Below are 23,675 nucleotides of genomic sequence, written 5' to 3'. Positions count from 1 at the left end.
CTCCTAGGGGTTTTGTGGTTTTATGTCTCATGTTTAATTTTTAAATACATTTTGAGTTGATTTTTTGTGTATGATATAAGATAAGGGTCCATAATTCTTTTGAATATGGTATCCTGTTTTTCCAGTACCATTTATCCAAGAAACTGTCCTTCCATATTACGAATTCCCGGCTCCCTTGTTAAAGACTGTTTGACTGTATATGTGTGGGTTTATTTCTGGGTTCTCTATTCTAGTATATGTGCTGCCAAAGCGAGCTCTGGGTTCTCTATTCTGTTCCATTGATCTGTGTGTCTGTTTTTATTCCAGGACCATGCTGTTTGATTACTATGGCTTTATAATATAATTTGAAGTCAGGAAGTGTGATGCCTCCAACTTTATACTTCTTGCTTAAGATTGCTAGGTGCCTGGGTGGCTCAGTGCATGAAAGCCTCTGCCTTCAGCTCAGGTCATGATCTCAGGGTCCTGGGATCAAGCCCTGCATTGGGCTCTCTGCTCAGCAGGGAGCCTGCTTCCTCCTCTCTCTGCCTGCCTCTTGCCTGCTTGTGATTTGTCCCTGTCAAAGAAATAAAATCAGGGCGCCTGGATGGCTCAGTGGGTTAAAGCCCCTGCCTTCGCTCAGGTCATGATCCCAGAGTTCTGGGATCGAGCCCGCATCATCGCGCTCTCTGCTCAGCAGGGAGCCTGCTTTCTCCTCTCTCTCTGCCAGCCTCTCTGCCTACTTGTGATCTCTGAGTGTCAAATAAATAAATAAAATCTTAAAAAGATAATAAAAAAAGAAATAGGGGCGCCTGGGTGGCTCAGTGGGTTAAGCCACTGCCTTCGGCTCGGGTCATGATCTCAGGGTCCTGGGATCGAGTCCCGCATCGGGCTCTCTGCTCAGCAGGGAGCCTGCTTCCTTCTCTCTCTCTCTCTCTCTCTCTCTGCCTGCCTCTCAGTGTACTTGTAATTTCTCTCTGTCAAATAAATAAATAAAATCTTTAAAAAAAATAAAAAAAGAAAGAAATAAAATCTTTAAAAAATTATTTAAGATTGCTTATTTGAAGGCTTTTGGGCTTCCATCTGAATTTTAGGATTTTTTTCTATTTCTGTGAAAAATGCCACTGCAACATGATAGGCTTGCATCGAATTTGTCCATTACTTTGGGTAGTATGGACATTTTAACAATATTCTTCCAATCCGTGAACACGAGATGTCATCCCATTTATTTTTGTGTTTTCTTCTATTTCTTTCATCAAGGATAATTTATGCACCTCCTTGGTTAAATTTGTTCCTACGTTTGTATTGTTTTGATGCTATTGTGAATCAGACTGTTTTCTTTTTTCTTTTTTTTTTTTTAAGATTTATTTATTTATTTGACAGAGAGAGATCACAAGCAGGCAGAGAGGCAGGCAGAGAGAGAGAGGAGGAAGCAGGCCCCCTGCCGAGCAGAGAGCCCGATGCGGGACTCGATCCCAGGACCCCGAGATCATGACCTGAGCCGAAGGCAGCGGCTTAACCCACTGAGCCACCCAGGCGCCCTCAGACTGTTTTCTTAATTTATTTTTTTCAGGCAGTTTGTTAGTGTACAGAAACACAGTTGAGTTTTGTACGTTGATTTTGTATCCTGCAACTTTAATAAATCTGTTTATTTCACAGTTTTTGGTGGAATCTTTAGGGTTTCCTATATATAGGATTCCGCCTCCTTTAACATTTATGCACATTTGCATTTTTCTCCATAAAGAGAAAAGTAAGTTACAGAGACTCTAGGAAGAAGCAATGTTCTCTCAGGGGAACACTCACTCACCTTCCCAGCCTGCACCTGCACGCTCCTGGGGGCTAGAACTCCCACAAATCTCTGGGCTGAGCTCCGTTAGGGGCGGACCCAAGTTGCATGCTGGGAACAATCTGAAACCGCAGAATGCCGGGCTTCGGAAGCGTTTCCACTTTGGGACTGCATTTCCCAGTGGCCACCACGGGGAGTCAGCGATCACTTCCGGCTATCCCAGGGTCGTCGTCGTCGTGGTGTGGCGAGGCCGTCAGGTCTAGGAAGGAGTCGGGGGCTGCTAGAGAGAGGCCTCTGCTGAGCAGGACCCCAGCCGGAGGGACCCGCTAGTGTGGGTGGGCAGACAGAGGCGCTCAGGACAGGGCGCTGACAGGCACCCGAAGGAGCCTCGCCTGAGCGTGCGCGCCCAGCGAGGAGGGGGGCTGTGCGACCGCGAGAGGCGGACGTGGAGGTGGGGCGGGGGGAAGGTTGCGTGAGGGCGATCCTGGTGCTGAGATGCTATGGTAACGGGAGACGGGGCGTGGGGACACCGAGCGTGCTTTGCTGTGGCTGTGTGTGTGTGTCACTGGGACCAGTGGGCCCTCCGCTTCCGCCATCTTCTCCCCTCCCAGCCACGTGGCTGTAGCCTACCAATGGACCTAGTAGGGAGGTCGGATACTGTCCCTAGAATGAAAGTTTCCCTCTGAAAGCCCAGGCCTGGACTTAGGAGTTTCAGAGCTGCAAGTGCTTGTCTGCGTCCCGCACGGGGGCAGCTCCATGTTCGGAGCCACCGCATTTTCAGAGCACTGTCCCCAGGAACCAGCTTCCAACTCGGGGACCGATTGCTCCTTTTACTCCTATCCCATTTTGTGCGAAATAAGGGAGGTGTGACCCTGGAGGGTGCTTTCAAATTTAGTCTGCCGTCCAAGAAAAGCCTGGGGTCTCATGCTCGGTTTTTTCCTTCCCCTTCTACCCTTATCCATAAGGACCCCGGGAAGGATGAGAGTATTACTATTGCTGCACATCAAAGTCAAGGGTGAGTTCCTGCTTTGTTTTGCATAAGAAAGGCGTTTTTGTTTTTAGAATATAGAGGTTCCAGTAAATTTTCAGGAAATGTAGGGAGACGTGCAAATTGACACCCCACCATTTGGTCCCCTGTTGCCTCTCACCTCTTCACTTAATATTCACTTGGTAAATAATTTGGTATACACCAAAAACAGTTTGGTAAATGTGTTCACATCTTCTTGCGCACTCCGTTTTTCTAAGATGACACGGAAATAAACCTTCAGCAATTAATGCTAAAGCTTAATTTTAGACTCTGATTTGGTAAGAAGGAAATTAGTGTTCAGGTAGAGTCACACACTGGTTATCTTTTGCTCCGTAAGGGCCTGCTTTTCGAAGAAGAGAAGAATGGAGATGGTTAGTCGATTTGAGTCAGGCTGAGGCTTTCAGAAAAGGGAAAATGCTAGCCAAAGAAGTCGGTATCGGTAAGAGCCAGGATTTTTCCAGGGAATCCCATCAGTGAAATTCGTATCATTGGCCACATCTGTTTGAAGTTTGGCAGCTCTAGTTGTGTGTTGGGTGTCCTTTTGCATGGACCGTGAGAAGCGATACTGTGTGGTTGAGAGTAGGGGCTGTGGACTCAGAGTATCTGGGTTGGAATATTGGCTCTTTCTGGCTGTCTCAGGTTTGTAATGAATGTTAGATGAGTTAATATGTATAAAGCCCCTTAGAGCAGTGCCAGGTTTACAGTAAGTGCTTGGTAACGTTTTAGCTGTTGTGTGTGTTTTTGCTCATTTCTCTCAATTTCTGTACAATGTGGGCCTTAGGAATATGTGATCCATGATTGCTGCCTGCATGTTAAGACAAGGAGTGAGATGCTCAGGCGATATAAAAATTCTTGGGGCACCAATGTAGCTCAGTTGGTTAAGCATCTGACTCGATTTCGGCTCAGGTTGTGGTCTCAAGCATTGTGGGATCAAGCCCTGTGTGGGTCTCCATGCTGGGCATTGAACCTGCTTAAGATTTTCTTGCTCTCCCTCTGCCCCTCCCTCCCCTTCTGTCTCCCTCTCTTAAGAAAAAAAAGAAAAAAGAGCTTAACCTGAGTTGATGTGACTCCATTTATGGTCTCAGGAGACGACAAATCCCTTCAAATAGTATACGAAAGTGTTATGGTGGATTTGGTGGGGTAAGTGTATAGTTTCATGAGATTATTTGAAGCATGCATGACCTAAAAGGCTTGTACTCATAGGTGTAGATCAGTAGTTCCTAACAGGGGGTGATTTTGACCTCTGGGAGACATTAGTGATATTTAGAGGCAGCTTTGGTTCCCACACTGGGGGCCAGTGATAGTTGGATCAAATAAGTAGAGGACAGAGATGCTACTAACATTCTATAGTGCACAGGAGAGCCCTCCCCACCTTCCTTCCTGCCCCACCCCCGAAACAAAGACTTTCCTGGTTTAATATGGCATTAATGCTGAGGATGAGAAACCCTGGAGTGCTATTTAAAATGATCTTGTACAAACTGAGTAGTTAAGCAAATCACACTAGACTTCGTGATGGAGTATTATGCACTTAGGAAAATTACGTTCCTAAATAATCATGAAAAGAGAAAACATTTGCTCTCGTGTTAAGCAGTATTCATGTTAGGGACAGTAATACTCAAGAAGATGTATACGAGTCCCATTTACTAAGCATTCTGTAAGGATTCTCTCCAAAATGATGTTTTCATCAGTTTCTTAAGAAAACCAAGCCTGGTACTGTGTATATGCATATGATTTTCTTACTCAGTCTGCAGGTGCCACTTACCTGCATTGTGTTTTTTCAGAAAAGAATCTTGATCATGGAAATTTCTGATTGTCTTGGTGAGAAACAGGTAAAGGAGGTTAGAACTGGTTGCTGTTACTTGTGGTAGTCACATTGATTTGTCGACTCTCATGACAAGCTCAGTTCTTTAATGACTGAAAGTACCCACTTCCTGATAGCTCTGTTTTTGTTTTTATGGTTTAATTTGGAAGTAGCTTTACTGTGGGTTTTTGTTTGTTTGTTTTAGAGAGACAGCATGAAGCAGGGGGAGGGAGGGGCAGAGAGAGAGGGAAAAATCTTCGGCTTCAGGCTCAGTGTGGAGCCCCATTCAGGGCTCTGTCTCACAACTCTGAGATCATGACTTGAGCCATAATCAAGAGTTGGATACTTAATTGAGTGAGCCACCCACGCACCCCTTTATTGTCTATTTTTGATGATGGAATAGTGCAAAACTTATTTTTAAGGAACTTAAGAAGAAAGTTAAAATTACAATACCACCCTCTAGAGGTAGTCATTATCTATGCCTTGGTTTATATTTTTCCAATTTTTGTGTATGTGTGTGAATGCGAGCGTTTTGTTTCTGTAGAATAGAATCAGAATCAGTTCAAAATCAAACCAAGCCATTGTTTTCATTTATTTCTGGGCCTGTGAGAGAGGGCATAACACCATTGCCTCTCTCTGAGGCTTCTGGCCTGGAAGACTCCTTTTCTCCTTGTCTTTCTGAGAACCCTCTTTGCTAATGTGATTCTTTAAGAATTTCATTCTCCAAATTAAGCTCTGAATATTTTTGGTTAGCATTCTAAAAAAGAATAGGCCTTACACTATATTTTGTTGAATGACTTACACAAGGGAAGGGGAAACCATGGAGTTAAGTTTCTTTAACAAACGTAATCTTTATCCTCAGTTAATATGTGCCATAATGCATTTCCATTGAATTCTCTTAGTATTCTTTTAGGTTTCTTATTTCTCCAGTACAGAAGTCTGAACAAGAGTAACTTTAGAGCAGAGGTTGACAGAGCCCAATCAGAAAAAGTCATCTTGTGTACTTTGAACGTTTACAGGAAAGACATCTCTTTTGGCCTATAGTGTCACAAGGCTTTGACCAAATTATAAGCCCATGGAATTTCTATAGAGTTAAAGAAACTGTTGGAAAATTTGTACCTTACTTAGAAATTCTAAATCTGTTAAATGCAAAGTGATTAATAGTAGAAGATGATACAGTGGCTGTGTAGGGAATATCGTAGCCAAAATAATAGTTTTATTATTAGTTAAACTTTAAAAAAAGATTTTGTTTATTTATTTGACAGAGAGAGACACAGCAAGAGAGGGAACACAAGCAGGGAGATTGGGAAAGGGAGAAGCAGGCCTCCTGCCAAGCGGGGAGCCCAATGCGGGGCTTGATCCCAGGACCCTGGGATCATGACCTGAGCCAAAGGCAGACGTGTAACGGCTGAGCCACCCAGGTGCCCCCGAAGTAATAGTTTTAGAGATAATAAGCTTTTCTGTTAAGAGGACATGTGAGACTATCAAATGTATACAGGACATTGCTTGGGGCCTACAAACATTTTTTCCTACAAATTATTGTAAACTGCTCAGATAAATATAGATATTTCAGTGTTGATTCAAGAATTGGGAAATAAGGGCGCCTGGGTGGCTCAGTGGGTTAAAGCCTCTGCCTTTGGCTCAGGTCATGATCCTAGGGTTCTGGGATCGAGCCCCGCATTGGGCTCTCTGCTCAGCAGGGAGCCTGCTTCCCCCCTCTCTCTCTCTGCCTACTTGTGATCTCTGTCTGTCAAATAAATAAAATCTTTAAAAAAAAAAAAAAAAAAAGAAGAATTGGGAAATAAAGGAAACAAACCCGTTAAGTAAAAACAAGAATTTATTAGAATATCCTGAGTTTTTCCAAGTTCATAGGGAAGTTGTTTAAATCAAAGTTTGTTTCATCTGACATAGAGAACAGCTTCCTCAGGAAAAAATACATATACATATAAGTGTACACATACATATATGTATGTGTTAATGAATATAACTATATATACATTCCACGTTACCAACGCACCATAGTTACAATTGTGAAGCACTCTTAAGCAAAAAGTAGAGAATTGGGGCCACAATACAGTGACAAGAACTGTTAACATGAAATGTAAATTTCCAGAATTTTTTTCTGTCAATGTCTATTAGTCTTTACATGTATACACATGTTTTATAGATGTAATCATATTCTGCATCCTGTTTTGTAACGTGAGTTTTCTGCTGACCATGTATCTTGAGCATGTACTGACTACTTAGTATTCTGTTATGAGGATGCCCTGCCCTGTATAACCGGTTGGCTTTGGGGGACTTAGAAAGCCAAACTCTGCCTGAGTAATTCCATCTACATCCTTCCCAGTTTTCATGCCTTGCCCTACTTCTCCCAGTTCTGAGTTCACAAAGAGGTTCTGATGTGGATGATGCGACCCATTCTCAGCCCTGAAAGGTGGGATGGCGAGGGGGAGGAGGATCTGCACAGAGCAGGATAGGGGAGCCCAGTCCTAGGCCTAGTCATGCTGTCCCAAGATTGGAGGATCCCTCATGCTAAGATATTTTGGAGGACAGCATGTTCCCCGGGGCTTGGGAGAGCTTGATTTCGTCCAGACTCCTCATGTTTGATGCCAGTTTGTATGGGGGATGGGAGGGAAAGGCAGAGGGACAGAGGGAAAGGGAGATTGTGTGAAGCAGAAAGAGATAAAAGAGGAATTTTAGGGAGTAGTTGAGACATAAAAATGGAAGAAAAAATTGTTGTATTAATATGAGTCACTTAGAGAGCACCAAGGCACAGCTTGGCTTGAGCCCTTCTTTGTTTTTTCTCTCTCTCTAGGAGGGGAAGCATGAGGAAGATGTACCAATTTTGTCATTCTAAAAACATGGCCTATGTAAGTCGATATTTCTTCTCCCGAAATATAATGACTTTTTTTTTTTAGCCATTCCCTGCCATGCGGGTATCAGTAAGTCATCCCACAGCACCCAGCAAGTGTGCTGTGCAGCCGCAAGATGCCTCAGGAACCAGCAGGCACGCTGGGAAGCGGCATATTGTCCCTGTCCTGCGTGGCGGTTCTTTGCCTCCTCTCTCTTCACCTTGCGGTAATTTCCTTCAGTTTCACGGTAATGCATGTCTCTTCACCTTGCGGTAATTTCCTTCAGTTTCACGGTAATGCATGTGTGTGTGGTTTCAGGGATCTCTGTCATTCGGGGACGTGGCCATCAGCTTCTCCCAAGAGGAGTGGGAATGTCTGGACCCTGCTCAGAAGGCCTTGTACAGGGACGTGATGTTGGAGACCTATAGCAACCTGGTCTCCCTGGGTAAGACTGTCCCCCAGTAATAGTTCATTCTAAAGATTAATATTACAATAAAGGGATGCCTTGGTTAAGCATCTGCCTTCAGCTCCGGTCACAATCCCGGGATCCTGAGATCCAGTCCCACGCTGAGCTCCCGGCTCATTGGGGAGCCTGCTTCTCTCTCCCCTGACCTTGCCCAGTGCTCTTGCTTGCTCTCTCTGTGTCTCTCTTTCTCAAATAAATAAATAAATAAAAATCCTTAACTAATATTACAATAAAATCAGTATTGAACAGTTGTAATTAATAATTTAAATTTTAATAATTAATTTTGTAATTTAAAACAATAATTTAATAAAGTATTAACGTCTCTTCTCTGGAACATCAGCTTGCTTCACCGTGAGTTTCAGGGCCATCTTTTAAGAAATAGCTGAGTTCCTTCTTGTTCCCAGAGGAAATCGTTTGGAATTTGTCGGGTTGAAAACGGGCCTATCTGTTTTTACAAATTTAGGGGCACCTGGGTAGCTCAATTTGTTAAGCATCTGACTCTTAGTTTCAGCTCAGGTCATGATCTCAGGGTCATGAGATTGAGCTCTGTGTCGGGCTCCACGCTGTGTGAGGAGTCTGCTTGAGATTTTCTTTCTCCTTCTCTCCTGCCCCCTCTAAAAAATATTACTACAGATTTAACCAGATCTCAACCAAAGGTTTTCGGTTTGTTTTGTTTTGTGGGGTTTTTGTTTGTTTGTTTGTTTGTTTGCTTGTTTTTGAATATTTAAAAAGTTTTTTTCAGGATGCCTCGGTGGCTCAGTCAGTTAAGCATCTACCTTCAGCTCAGGTCACTTATCCCAGTGTCCTGGGATCGAGCGCCGCATTGGGCTCCACACTGAGCATGAAGCCTAAAATTTTTTTTCTGTCTCTCTGCCCCTCCTTTTCCCTGCTTATACTGTCTCTCTAAAACAAACAAAGAGGGCGCATAGGTGGCTCAGTGGGTTGGGTCGCTGCCTTTGACTCAGGTCATGATGTCAGGGTCTTGAGATCAAGTCCCACATTGGGCTCAGCAGGAAGCCTGCTTCCCACTCTCTGTCTGCCTCTCTACCTACTTGTGATCTCTCTCAAATGAATAAAATCTTTAAAAAAATAAATAAATAAAAATAAAACAGAACTCCACAATAAAGCAGCTTCCAAATTAAACCACAAAAACAAAAACAGAGCTATCAGGAAGTGGGTACTTTCAGTCATTAAAGAACTGAGCTTGTCATGAGAGTCGACAAATCAATGTGACTATCACAAGTAACAGCAACCAGTTCTAACCTCCTTTACCTGTATCTCACCAAGATAATTAGAAATTTCCATGATCAAGATTCTTTTCTGAAAGAACACAATGCAGATAAGTGGCACCTGCAGACTGAGTAAGAAAATCCATATGCATATACACAGTACCAGGTTTGGGTTTTTTCATTAAGAAACTGATGAGCCTGTTTCTCCTTCTGCTTGCTGCTCCCCTTTCTTGTGCGCTCTCTCTGACCAATAAATAAAATTTTATAAATAAATTTGGGATGCCTGGGTGGCTCAGTTGGTTGAGCCGCTGCCTTCGGCTCAGGTCATGATCCCGGGGTCCTGGGATCGAGTCCCACATCAGGCTCCTTGCTCGGCAGGGAGCCTGCTTCTCCCTCTGCCTCTGCCTGCCTCTCTTTCTGCCTGTGCTCACTCTCTCTGACAAATAAATAAATAAAATCTTTAAAAAATAAATAAATAAATTTCTACACCGTATGTCATGTCATTTCTCTTTTTGTTTGTTTGTTTTTAAGCAGAAAGTTCCATTTCTAAGCCAGATATGATTATCTTCCTGGAGCAGGAGAAAGAGCCCTGGGTGGTTTTGAGGAGAGAAACAAGTGGATGGTACCCAGGTGAGTAGAGGAAAAGCCGGCAAAGAGGAGCAGGAGGGTCAGAGAGGGGTCATACCCCTGAGATGTGGTTTGGAAAAATGCCTTCAAAGACCCAAGGCCTGTTGGATAAAAATGCCCGAGATCTGAGAAAGAAATAAAGATCACACAGTATGGGCTCTCACAGGATCTCTATCTTTTGCTAATTATCTCTAAGTTTTGTTCTTTTATTTCCTCTCCTTTTAGTGGAGTGACCTTTTTTTTTAAGATTTTATTTATTTATTAGAGATCGCACGCACATGAGCAGAGGGAGAGGGAGAGGGAAAACCCCAACCAGACTTCCACACTGAGTGCGGGGCCTGCTGAAGGGCTTGATCCCACCACCCTGAGAACATGACCTGAGTCAAAATCAAGAGTCAGACACTTAACTGACTGAGTCACCCAGGCACCCCCCCGGCACCCTAGTATATAACCTTTTAACATATTTTGCATCCATCTGCTTTCTAACTCTGCTTTCACATTTAAATTTCTAAGATTTATTTACTTATTTATTTGACAGATCACAAGTAGGCAGAGAGAGAGAGAGGAGGAAGCAGGCTCCCCACTGAGCAGAGAGCTCAATGTGGGGGCTCGATCCCAGGACCCTGGGATCATGACCTGAGCCGAAGGCAGAGGCTTTAACCCGCTGAGCCACCCGGCGCCCCTGCATTTAAATTTCTATATGTGTTTCTAGGATCTAAAAAATGTTTTCATATATTCAGCAAATATTTATTGAGGGTCCACTCCAAGCAAAGCACTGTGCTTGGCACTGTCTGTACAGTGAAATGAGCATGACTGACAGAGTCATGCTCTCATGGACTTCACCTGCCCTTGGTAAGACACGGATCAGTCAAGTAAGCAGATGAGTAAGTCAGTACTGTTGGGAATGATGCTGTTCAGACAGGTGTACAGGAGCAGTGCGGGGAGAATGACAGGGTTGGGTGGTTAGGGAGCATGTCTTGAAGTGGACGTGCTTGCACAGAGTCGTGAAGGAAGGGTTCAGGCCACAATCTGGGCAGGAGCATTCTAGTCTGAGCAGGACACACAGAGGCCTTGAGCAGGAAATGGTCTCTTTATGCCTGGGAGCAGTAAAAAGTTTCGAGCAAAAGAGACGAAGGGATGGTGGGAAGGGAGGTCTGGGAGTTAGGCCAGGACCGGATCCTACAAGATTCTGATTATCATTGTGAAGAACACAGAATGTTTTCTAAGAGTTTCTTAGAGCCATGTTCTGATCTATGTTGAGAGTGATCCTCACTTCTTAGTTTTTAAATAAACTAAGTATGACAAGGACACAGAAAACTGCAACACAGAGAATTGCATGATTAAAAGTACCTACACTTGTGGGGTGCCTGGGTGGCTCAGTGGGTTAAAGCCTCTGCTTTCGGCTCAGGTCATGGTCCCAAGGTCCTGGGATCGAGCCCCGCATCGGACTCTCTGCTCAGCAGGGAGCCTGCTTCCCTCTCTCTCTGCCTACTTGTGATCTCTGTCAAATAATAAAAATTTTAAAAATATATATAAAAAAAAGTAAAAAAATAAAAGTACCTATACTTGTAACCACCAGGCCATGAGTCACAATTTTGCCAGCTGTTTTGGAAGCCTGTTGTGGGTTTCTTTGCACTCAAACTTTCTCCTCCCTGCAGGAAAGGTTTTCTCTAGGGTTTTATTGTCTGAGTGAATATCTCCAGTCTGATTTCATTTTACCTATCGTTTTAAAAAGTCTTTTAAGTCTCTTTTAGATGAAAGGTTCCTCTTTGGTTTTTTGTGAACTGTTTTTTTCTCGATTAAATTAGAGCATTTGTCCTGTAGTTTCAGACCATCTGGATTTTGCTGACAGCATCTTGTTGTTATGGAGGAACATGTTCCTCTGTCTCCTCTGATAGGTCCAGAACCTTAATCAAACTTTTGGGAAACTTTTTTCCCCTTAGGTGATGGTGACACTCTTTAGTCCATTGACATGTGATGTCTGGATTTCTCGTTCTAGTGATATCAGCAGCCACTGACAGGCAGTAACTATGTCCCTTAATTCGTCAGAGGTTGTAAATTGGTGGATATTCGAAATCTGTCATTTATTCTTTATTAGCTGGAATGCATGTGTAAAAAGAAACTTCACCTTATTTACTATTCACTCAGTTGTACAGCTCATATGAAAATTGAAGATAAATATTCTTTTCCTTTGTTTACTGATTTTCTAAATAACGAGTTGGTTCTTTTTTTTTTTTTTTTTTTTTTTTAAAGATTTTATACGAGTTGGTTTCTTACATCCTTTCAAAGGTGACCCTTTTGGGGGCACCTGGGTGACTCAGACGGTTAAGCGGCTCTTCATTTTGGCTCAGGTCATGATCTCAGGGTTCTGGGATCAAGCCCCGTGTTGGGCTCCCTGCTCAGTGGGGAGCCTGGTTCTCCTTCTGCCCCCCAAGCTTTTCTCTCTCTCTCTCAAATAAATGAATAAAATCTTTGAAAAACAAGAAAGAAACTAGATTCACCAGTTGTGAACACTTGGCCACCTTTGCTGTATGTATTTATGTATCTAAATGTTTGAAACCTTTTTTGCTGAACCACTTGTAGGTCTAAGTCACTGATGTTTTGACACATGGTACCTAAACATTTCACTTTGCATCTTCTAAGAATAGGAAAGTTCCTAATAACCTTCCTAATTAGCTTCATTATCTTAATTAACCTAAATAACATACCATTGTCACACCTAAGAAAATCACCCTATTTCAGGAGTATCATCTGCAGCTCATCATTCACAGCTCACAGCTAAATTTCTCCCATTTCTCTTTAAAACTTTCCTTTATTTGGTTTTGTGGGAGTGTGTTTCAATTTAAGATCCAGTCAAAGTTCATGAATTGATTTATGGATCGGTTTACTTTTACTTTTTTTTTTTTAACTGTTAGGCTTTTTTAGTCCCTTTTTATCTGAAGAGCTTCTGTGCCTTAAAATTTATTTAAATTTAAATTTAAAAAAAAATCTGGCTTTTAGGGCACCTGGGTGGCTCAGTGGGTTAAGCCGCTGTGTTCGGCTCAGGTCATGATCTCAGGGTCCTGGGATCAAGTCCTGCATCGGGCTTTCGGCTCAGAAGGGAGCCTGCTTCCCCCTCTCTCTCTCTCTGCCTGCCTCTCCGTCTACTTGTGATTTCTCTCTGTCAAATAAATAAATAAAATCTTTTAAATAAATAAATAAATAAATTTGGCTTTTATCTCTCTCTCTCTTTCTTTTCTTTTTTCTTTTTCTTTTTTTTTTTAAGATTTTATTTATTTTATTTGACAGAGATTACAAGTAGGCAGAGAGGCAGGCAGAGAGAGAGGGGAGGAAGCAGGCTTCCTGCTGAGCAAAGAGCCCTATGCGGGGCTCGATCCCAGGACCCTGGGATCATGACCCGAGCCGAAGGCAGAGGCTTTAACCCACTGAGCCACCCAGGCGCCCCTCTCTCTTTTTCTAAGTCCAGGCTTGTTTACTTAAACTATGACATTCTGAATTTTTTTTTTTTTGAGATTTTATTTATCTATTTGACAGACAGAGATCACAAGTAGGCAGAGAAGCAGGCAGAAAGAGAGGAGGAAGCAGGCTGCCTGCTGAGCAGAGAGCCCAGTGCAGGGCTCGATCCCAGGACCCCGGGATCATGACCTGAGCCGAAGGCAGAGGCTTTAACCCACTGAGCCACCCAGGCACCCCTGATTGGTTCTTTTTAATATTTGCGGTTTGTTTTCAGAGGTCTCACTAAGATCATCCACTCTTTACTCAAGTCTAGTGAGTATCTTTATGATCATTACTTTGAATTCTTTATCAGGTACATTGCTTATCTCTGTTTCATTTAGCTCTTTTGCATTCTTCCATTTGGGACATTTTCCTCTGTCTTCTCATTTATATAACTCTGTTTCTGTGTATTAGGAAAGTCAGTTATAGCTCTTGATCTTGAAAATAGTGACCTCTGGGCACTTGGGTGGCTCAGTGGGTTAAGTGTCGACCTTCGGCTCAGGTCATGAACCCAGGGTCCTGGTATCAAGTCTTGCATCAGGCTTCCTGCTCAGCTGGGAGTCTGCTTCTCCCTCTGCTGCTCCCCCTGCTTGGGCTTGCTCTCTCTGTCAAATAAATTGATTGAATCTTAGGAAGGAAGGAAAGAAAGAAAGAGAGGTAGGCAGAGAAAGAAAGTCCTGTGGTGCCCTGGGGTGCAGTGTCTGTTGTTCACCAGAACAGGCACTTCAGGGTGTCTCTTGTGTGGGTTGCCTGTGCTCTGCTGTTGTGGCAGAGCCTCTTTTGCCTTCAGCCCATTGGTGGCAATGGCTCACTTTGCCTCTTCTGGGTAAGGTTTGGTCTCTGTGCTGTTAAGGGGTCTGTTGGGCGTCACTAGGGGCTTGCAGATTGGTGGTGTCAGCAGTCAGACTCGATGCCTGCTCTCAGCCTGTCTACTGGGACAGTAGTTGCACCACCTTGCAAGGCACTCTCTCTGCCTTTCCCCCTGAGAGGGTGTGAAGTTCCCTTGCTCACTGGTAGGCAGGACTGGCAGTCACACTGCCTGCTTGTAGAACATCTGCCAGGGCTGAAGGTGCACTGATCAGCAGAGGACTCTCCGTACCGCTAGCTATAAGGTTTGTTTGCTGGAACTGTGGGTACACTGGTGTGTGTGCTTATCCTTCCCCTGACCACAAAGCAGGAGTCCCTTTGGAGTGGCACTTGTCCCGACTGGGGCTGCTTGGAAGGTGTGTTGGGACTGGAGCCTCTCTGGATTGCAGTGGGTTGGATGGGGCAGATCCTCAGGAGAATGTGAAGGTGGGGCATGCAGTGCTAGAAGGGTAGGTGCTGCGTGTTTGCACTGGTTTCCTAAAGCTTCCAGCTATCTAGGCAGTGATTGGGGGTGGGCAGGGAATGGTTCCTGCTGGCTCTTTTGTTCTTGGGCAAGTTTCCCAAAGATCCGTGTCCCTCCCTCACACATTCTGAGATTAGTAAATAAATGTTCTTCATGTATACCCCAGGTGCTTTTTCAAACTGCTTTTTCTATGTTGTTATCTGAGCAGGTTGTTTGTTATGCTGGCTCTAAAAGGATAGGGACTCAAGTTTCCTGTCACCCTCTGGCTCTCCTAGAACCAAACCTGCTGATTTTTAAAGTACCCAGAGTTAAGCCCCACTGATTGTAAAAACTCGTGAAATTAAGCCCCACTGGTTTTCAAAACCAAATGTAATGGGACTCATCTTCCCAGTGTGGGTCCCCCATTCCTGGGGTGCCTGGTGTGAAATCTGATCCTCTTCTTTGTGTTTGTGGTGTCCCTCCTGTTTGTGGTTATTCTCACTGGGGGTTTGGTTCCCAACTTCATCTCCACCCCTTCTACCCTTTTTGATGTGGCCTGGTCTATGCCATTACCTGTGGAAAGTCTGTTCTGCCATTCTCAGGTCATTTTCATGGTTGCACTGATGTGGCTGTTATCTTGGTGTGTCTGTGGCAGGAAGTGAGCCCAGGATCCTTCTAATCCACCATCTTTCAGAACTCTCCCTATATCCTCTATATTTTTGTTGAGATTTTCTATTTTTCCATTTGTTTCAAGAGTATTTGTGTTTGCTTATTGGAACATTTGCGTAATTATGGTTTTAAAGTCTTTGTCAGGTAATTCAAACACCTGGTATTTCAGTGTTGGCATCTGTTCATTTTCTTTAACATTGTGATATATTTCGCAGGCGGTCAACCTAGTTAAAGTTCTAGCTTCAAGTTTCTATCTGTTTGCTGTGGTTTGTTTTCCCACAGTGACATATATATGACCAGTGGGGCTCAGATGTGCATTTGTTCCCATTTGAAACAAATAATATGAGAGTGGTTCAATTTATCAACTTCAGTAGTTTTGAATGAATGATTATTATGATAAGCCTTTCCCAGTGGCTCATTTTTGCATTATATACCTTTATTCTCAGCCTTACTTCTTTTATCAGTACTTTTCCAATTACTTAACACCTACTGTGTGCTATGAGCTTATTATTCAGTGGTGAATTCTATGAGGATTGTGTCTCCTCCTAGGCAGATTTAGGAATAAGAAAATATACAGAATGAGAAATGAGCTATTGAATGAATGAATGTATAATTAAAACAGAATTGTGAGGGCAAGGAATGAGACTCTTGAATAGAGAATAAAGGAGAGGGATATAATTAGATGGGCCCAGTAGGAAGGCATTTCTTTTGAGTCTTAAAAATGAGACTGTTGTCTCCTTCAAGCAACTCATGCCACAGGATTCTTGTGTGATGGATGAAACAGTCTGACCAAAGCATGAAGATACTGAAGAGATCACTATAATGTTCGGAGCACTAAAAGAAGGCAGTGGGGTAGGGATAGGGTCCAAAGGATTACAGTGGCTTCATAGGTCTTGTTATCCGTGGTAAGGGTTTTGGATTTTAAGAGTAAAGACTAACCATTCAAAACAGTTTTTAAGTGTGGATCCTTGAACTTTGATCTGCATCAGAATTATCTGATAGAGATGTTAAAAATACGGCATCTTAGGACTTATTCCTAAAAATTCTGATTCTTTGCATCTGAGTTGCTTGAATATCAATACTTTTAACAAGCCTACCAAAGGATTTTGATTAACACCTAAATTTCATAGTTCATCCCTTCCCATATTATGAGCATCATCATCTAACATAAACTTTCTGCATTTTTGGAGCTCTTCTTAATCCTTTTTCAAATACTCTGGAAGTATATTTTATATACTTCACTATATGTTTAAGAAAAATTTTTTTCTAAGACAATTATCATATGATCTGTCTGATATGAGAAATTTGAGAGAGAAGGCAGAGGTTTGGGGTAGGGAAGGAGAAAATGAAACAAGATGGGATCAGGAGGGAGACAAACCATAAGAGACTTTTAATCTCACAAAACAAACTGAGGATTGCTGGGGGGAGGTGGACGGAGAGGGTAGTTAGGTTATGGACATTGGGGAGGGTATGTACTATGGTGAGTGCTGTGAAATGTGTAAGCCTGACGATTCACAGACCTCTACCCCTGGGGCAAATAATACATTTATATGTTAATAAAAATAATAATAATCCAAAATTTTTTTCTATATGTATATATATTTTTAGAGTTATATACTCTTCAGTGGATTTTGTACATGTGTGTACAGAAAGATAAAATGTGTTTGCTTTCTCCTTTTCTTTCAGAGTTGGAGTCAAATTATGGAGCTGAGAAGTTACCTTCAGAAAATTATACTTATGAAATAAATTTTCCTAAACTGGGTATAAAACAAATAAGTAAAACTCTTGGCCTCAAGGCCTCCAATTTTAGAGATGACTCAGATAGCAAAAATAGATTTAGGAAACAACAGGGACATCAAGAGGGGTATATCGGTCAAAAGATAATAAGCTATGAAAAAATGCATACTTCTCCTCATCCTACTTCTGTTCACACTACAGATAAGCCATATGAATGTAAGGAGTGTGGAAAGTACTTTAGTCGTGGTTCAAATCTTATTCAGCATCAGAGTATTCATACTGGTGAGAAACCATACGGGTGTAAGGAATGTGGAAAGGCTTTTCGACTTCACCTACAGCTTTCTCGACATCAGAAAACTCATACTGGTGAGAAACCCTTTGAATGTAAGGAATGTGGGACAGCCTTCCAGTATCAGTGCCAGCTTAGTGAGCATCAGCGAATTCATACAGGTGTGAAACCGTATGAATGTAAGGAATGTGGGAAATTGTTTTGTCGTGGTTCAAACCTTATTCAACATCAGAGCGTTCACACTGGAAAGAAACCTTTTGAATGTAAAGAATGTGGGAAGGCCTTTAGACTCCATATACAACTTATTCGACATCAGAAATCTCATACTGGTGAGAAGCCCTTTGAATGTAAGAAATGTGGAAAAGCCTTTACTCTTCTCACTCAGCTTAATCGCCATGAGAATATTCATACAGGTGAGAAGCCATTTGAGTGTAAGGAATGTGGGAAGTCCTTTAATCGTGTGTCAAACCTTGTTCAACATCAGAGTATTCATGCTGGTGTGAAACCATATGAATGTAAAGAGTGTGGAAAAGGCTTTAATCGTGGTTCAAATCTTATTCAGCATCAGAAAATTCATTCTAGTGAGAAACCCTTTGAATGTAAGGAATGTGGGAAGGCCTTTAGGTATCATTACCGACTTACTGAACATCATAGAATGCATACTGGTGAGAAACCCTTTGAATGTAAGGAATGTTGGAAGACCTTTAGTCTTCTGACACAGCTTACGCGACATCAGAACATTCATACTGGTGAGAAACCATTTAAATGTAAGGAATGTGGCAAGGCCTTTAATCGTGGCTCAAGTCTTGTTCAACATCAGAGTATTCATACTGGGGAGAAACCCTATGGATGTAAAGAATGTGGAAAGGCTTTTAGACTTCATCTACAACTTTCTCGACATCAGAAAACACATACTGGTGAGAAACTCTTTGAATGTAAGGAATGTGGGACGAGCTTCAGACGTCAATACCAACTTATTGAGCATCAGCGAATTCATACAGGTGTGAAGCCCTATGAATGTAAGGAATGTGGAAAGAGCTTTAGTCATGGTACAGACCTTAGAGTACATCAGAGAATTCACACTGGTGAGAAACCCTTTGAATGTAAGGAATGTGGGAAGGCCTTTAGGTATCATTACCGACTTACTGAACATCATAGAATGCATACTGGTGAGAAACCCTTTGAATGTAAGGAATGTGGGAAGGCCTTTAGTATTCTGACACAGCTTACTCGACATCAGAACATTCATACTGGTGAGAAACCATTTAAATGTAAGGAATGTGGCAAGGCCTTTAATCGTAGCTCAAATCTTGTTCAACATCAGAGTATTCATACTGGGGAGAAACCCTATGGATGTAAAGAATGTGGAAAGGCTTTTAGACTTCATCTACAACTTTCTCGACATCAGAAAACACATACTGGTGAGAAACTCTTTGAATGTAAGGAATGTGGGACAAGCTTCAGACGTCAATACCAACTTATTGAGCATCAGCGAATTCATACAGGTGTGAAGCTCTATGAATGTAAGGAATGTGGAAAGAGCTTTAGTCGTGGTACAGACCTTAGAGTACATTAGAGAATTCACACTGGTGAGAAACCTTTTGAATGTAAGGAATGTGGGAAGGCCTTTCGACTTCATTACCAATTTCTTGAACATACAGAATCTATACTGGTGAGAACCCCTATGAATGTAAGGAATGTGGGAAATGTTTTACTTGTGGTGGTGAACTTAGAGTACATCAGAGGATCCATACTGGTCAGAAACCATATGAATGTAAGGAGTGTGGGAAGGCATTTAGTCATAGCTCAAACCTTATTCAACATGTTTAAATTCATACTGGCGAGAAGCCCTATGAATGTAAGGAATGTGAAAAGGCCTTTAGCAATAATTACGAACTTCCTGTACATCAGAGAATTCATACTAGTGAGAAACCTTGTGAATGTAAGGAATGTGGGAAAACTTTCAGACTGCCCATCAGAGAATTCATACAGGTATGAAACCCTATGAATGTAAAGAGTGTGGAAAGACCTTTAGTTGTAGCTCGAACCTTATTCAACATGAGAGGATTCATACTGGTGAGAAACCTTATGAATGTAAGGAATGTGGAAAGGCCTTTAGACTTAGGTCAGTTTTTATTGCCCATCAAAGAATTCATACAGGTCTGAAGCCCTATGAATGCAAAGAATGTGGAAAAGCCTTTACTGTGAATGGTCAGCTTACTTGACCTCAGAAAATTCATAATCATCAGATGTCCCATGAATATAAGGAATGTGGGAAAACCTTCACTGGATATGAACAACCTACTCAACATCAGAGAGTTCATAGTGGCAAGAAGTCCTATGAATATAAAATGTGGGACAACCTTTCATCATGGACTGAGATTCACTCAACAGCACAGTATTCCTACTGGTGAAAAACTTTGAGTAGGAGAAATGGGGAAAGATTTACAGTCAAAGCAAACACCTTAGTGTTGAGAGGACATTCTGGTGAGAAAGTCTTTGAATTTAAAGAAATACAGAGTAGCCTTCATGTTCACAGTTTACTAATCATGAAAGATATTTTCCTAGGTATTTTAATTTCACACACTTAGAAAAGCCTTCAAACTCAAACTGGAGGAGAACTTGTTGGAACAAACGTAAGCTAACATCTACCTGAGGCAGGTGCTTTATCACCACTGCCATTTCACTACCTGCATGACATTAGGTGCCTATCCTCTTTGTGCATTATTTGTAAATGGCAACAATGGTGAGTGCATACTAGTGCAATTACGGGAATAATTGTATTACAAAATGTACAAAATCCTTACAAGAGTACTTGGCACATGCTTGTGTTCATAAAGAACAGCTTTTATGTTTCATTAGCATCATTGTTGATGACACAAAAATTATATTATTGTGTATAATTTAGAAAAATTTCATCTATTCCTAATTATTAAGTTTTAAATAAGTACTGTATAAAATTTTATGGGAAGTAAAAGAATATGAGGATTTTCATTAAGAGTTCATTCCTTAAGTTACATCAAAAAGTTAATATTGAAAAAAAAGTTAATTTTGAAAAGAAATCCTATGGATTTAGGGAATGAGGAGATGTTGAAAAACCAGCTATTGAAGAGTTAGTTTTTGAAGTGATTTGTCTATAAAAATACGATGCAGAAAATGTATAATTTATTTCCCTGTCCAGAATTTAAGATAAATATTGTGAAAGATCAAAATAAAAGCATCCATTTATATATTCAACCTTATGAAAATTGCTGCACATATGAAAAGTTGAAAGAATGAACACCCATGTACCCCTATGTAGATTCAAAGTTGTTAACAATTTGACACATTTTTCTTTATATTTTAGGTTGTACCATTGAGAATATGTTTTTGACCTCATGATACTTTCCCCTTTATTACTTCAGTATGTCTCCCAAACATAAAGACAATCTCATATAGAGCCATAGTACCATAATTACCCTTAAGGAAATTCTCCATAATTCCACAGTATCTATCTTACCAGTTTCTTCTAAGATGTCTCTAAGATGTCACAGAGGTTTATTTAAGTAGAATGCATTCCAGATTCTGTACTGTATTTTGTTAGCACTCTTTATTTTTTAGTCTACAACAGTGACTCAATTTCTTGGGTATCAGAATCATCTGTGGATATTAGTAAAAATACAAAGGTCCAGGCCCACTGAACATCTGTTTTTTTCTAGCTGTCCAGGCGATTTTGGTATGCAAAATGGTATCTCTATAGAGAGCCACAGATCTAGAACATTTCCTCTTTTGCAAATATTCTTAAATAATGTTGAATTTTTGAGAAGTCCAGGAAAATTGTCTGCCATGTGTTTAGATATTTTTTTGCTTCTGTGTAGTGTCACTTAGCCCCCTTTTATTCTTTGTGTTTTCTGTACATAGGCGATGGAGGTGGGGATCTTCAGCCATATTCCACAAGTTCAGTCATGTTTGCATTTTAATGGAATTCATTCCTGAATAGTCTATTTCATTTTTTAATTTTCTATTTGATTCAGAATTTAAATACATAGGATTATAAATTTCCAAAGAGGTGACTCTCCACAGATCTTTACAATGGAAGTCTGGTGTCATCTGACCCACATGATCAAACTTAGTTTTACTAACAAAGCAATGACCTGTCCTTACATGCTTTCTGACCTGTTGCAATATGACATATAAACATAACCTACAAAGTATTCTCCCCTTAAAACATGTAATCTGAACCCAATGGAACCTCTAGGCCCAATTTCCTTTGTTTTGTGTATTTTTTATTCATTTGACAGAGATCACAAGTAGGCAGAGAGGCAGGCAGAGAGAGAGGAGGAAGCAGGCTCCCCACCAAGCAGAGAGTGCAATGCGGGGCTCGATCCTGAGCTCATGAGATCACAACCTGAGCTGAAGGCAGAAGCTTAACCCACTGAGCCACCCAGGGGTCCCAGTCCCTGTGGTTCACATGATTTCAAGATACACCTCAACAATGACCATCAGAGAACTTCAAAGAACAGGCATTATTACAGATCCCAGAAGACACACCCAAGGGTAACACAGTGTGGTTGCAGGTATAGGGAGAGAGAGTTAAGACCTGGGGTTCTGCTTTTATTAGGAACTGAGTGTAGGATGTTTAGGGTTTCACAGTTTCCTTATTGGCCAATTTAAAGCCTGAGCGAGAATTAAGTTACTGAAAGGGAGAAGCAAGGTTATTCAAGTGGTCAATTATCTAGGTTACCCAGGGCTTTCTGAAACAAAGAGCTTCATGAGTGAAGGTGGCCTAATTCCTTCTCTGGTTGTTTTGCTAGTAGTTGTGTCAAACAGCTGGTGATATGTCTATTCAACATGGTTGTCTTTTGAAATGGGTGCCTCAGCGATGAAGATTAATGTCAGGTACTTACACTATCTATTATCAAAAAACAATGTCAGCACTTACTACTGCTAGATTTTACATGAGTTGTTTATTCTTTAAATTCATTAAGCTTTTTTATTTATTCATTTGACAGACAGAGATCACAAGTAGGCAGAGAGGCAGGCAGAGAGAGAGGGGGAAGCAGGCTTCCTGCTGAGCAGAGAGCCCCTGGAATCATGATCTAAGCTGAAGGCAGAGGCTTTAACCCACTGAGCCACCCAGGTGCCCCAAAATTCATTAAGCTTTTAAATCACATTAAAAGAAAAAAAAGAGAGAGAGAGAGAAAAACTACAAAACATTGCTTACTAGTTTGTCTTGTTGCTCATGTATTTACCTTTACTGAGATCTTTATTTCTCTATATGGCTTGTGTTACTGGCTAGAGTCTTCATTTGACCTTGCAAGACTCCCTTAAACATTTCTTGCAGGGTAGGTCTAGTGAGAACCAGCTCCTGGCAATGTCTTCATTTCTCTGTCAATTTTGAAGGGCAGTTTTTCTAGATATAGGATTCTTGGTTGAAAGGTTTTTTTCCTTTGGCATTCTGCATATATTGACCCACTGTCTTCTGGCCTCCAAGATTTCTACTGAGAAATCTGATAAGTTCATTTCATTTCATTCATTTCATTTCATCCCTTATATGTAATGATTCACTTCTCATCACTTGCAAGATTCTCTTTGTCTTTTGAAAGTTTGTAATGTGTCTTGTGGATCTCTTTTTATCAATTATTTTTTAAATTGAAATATAGTTGATACAGGCATGGATCTCTTTGACTTCATTTTATTATTTTTTTTAAGATTTTATTTTATTTGGGTCACCTGGGTGGCTCAGTGGGTTGGGCCGCTGCCTTCGGCTCGGGTCATGATCTCGGGGTGCTGGGATCGAGTCCCGCATCAGGCTCTCTGCTCAGCGGGGAGCCTGCTTCCTCCTCTCTCTCTCTGCCTTCCTCTCTGCCTACTTGTGATCTCTCTCTGTCAAATAAATAAATAAAATCTTAAAAAAAAAGATTTTATTTTATTTGACAGAGATCACAAGTAGGCAAAGAAGCAGGCACAGAGAGAGAGAAAGAGAGAGAGGAGGAAGCAGGCTCCCCGCTGAGCAGAGAGCCCCATGTGGGACTCGATCCCAGGACCCTGAGATCATGACATGAGCCGAAGGCAGAGGCTTAACCCACTGAGCCAGCCAGGCACCTTGACTTCATTTTATATAGAGGTTGGTGTGCTTCTTGGATGTGTATGTTTACATCTTTAATCAAATTTGGGACATTTTCAGCATTATTTCTTCCAATAATTTCTTCAGATTTTTTTCTGTCTTCCCCCACGCCTTTTCTCCTTCTTGGACCCGCATGATGCATATATTGGCCACCTTGATGATATCCCAGAAGTCCTTTAGGATGTTTGCTTTTCCCTAATATTTTTTCTTTCTGTTCCTCATACTCACTAATTTTCACTGTTCTATATCCAAGTTCCTGGAGGCTTTCTTCTGCTGCCTTTGGATCCCTCTAGTGAATCTTTCATT

At 41.6% G+C, this 23,675-nt stretch overlaps 1 protein-coding gene across 1 annotated transcript; it reads left to right on the top strand.

The window, feature by feature from the left end:
* The first annotated feature begins 1,740 nt into the window (after positions 1–1,740).
* Positions 1,741–19,401, top strand: LOC101688938 (zinc finger protein 780A). Its single transcript, XM_013047729.2, has 6 exons — positions 1,741–2,019; positions 2,728–2,777; positions 7,406–7,460; positions 7,761–7,887; positions 9,669–9,767; positions 16,924–19,401. The coding sequence occupies exons 1-6, from the start codon at positions 1,756–1,758 to the stop codon at positions 18,837–18,839; spliced, it is 2,511 nt and encodes an 836-aa protein (XP_012903183.2). The 5' UTR covers positions 1,741–1,755; the 3' UTR covers positions 18,840–19,401.
* The last annotated feature ends 4,274 nt before the right edge of the window (positions 19,402–23,675 follow it).

This window comes from Mustela putorius, unplaced genomic scaffold (genome assembly GCF_011764305.1).
Source record: "Mustela putorius furo isolate JIRA1106 unplaced genomic scaffold, ASM1176430v1.1 tig00000196_pilon_pilon_pilon, whole genome shotgun sequence".
Classification (NCBI taxonomy): domain Eukaryota; kingdom Metazoa; phylum Chordata; class Mammalia; order Carnivora; family Mustelidae; genus Mustela; species Mustela putorius.
This window is presented reverse-complemented; position numbering and strand designations above follow the sequence as displayed.

What these genes read in the sequence shown, in the direction of transcription:
- LOC101688938 (XM_013047729.2), top strand. Translation starts at nt 1,756, where the DNA reads ATGTTCTCTCAGGGGAACACTCACTCACCTTCCCAGCCTGCACCTGCA. An exon ending in TGGTGTGGCGAGGCCGTCAG is followed by an intron (nt 2,020 to 2,727) that starts GTCTAGGAAGGA and finishes CTTATCCATAAG; the next exon opens with GACCCCGGGAAGGATGAGAG. An exon ending in GCTGCACATCAAAGTCAAGG is followed by an intron (nt 2,778 to 7,405) that starts GTGAGTTCCTGC and finishes CTCTCTCTCTAG; the next exon opens with GAGGGGAAGCATGAGGAAGA.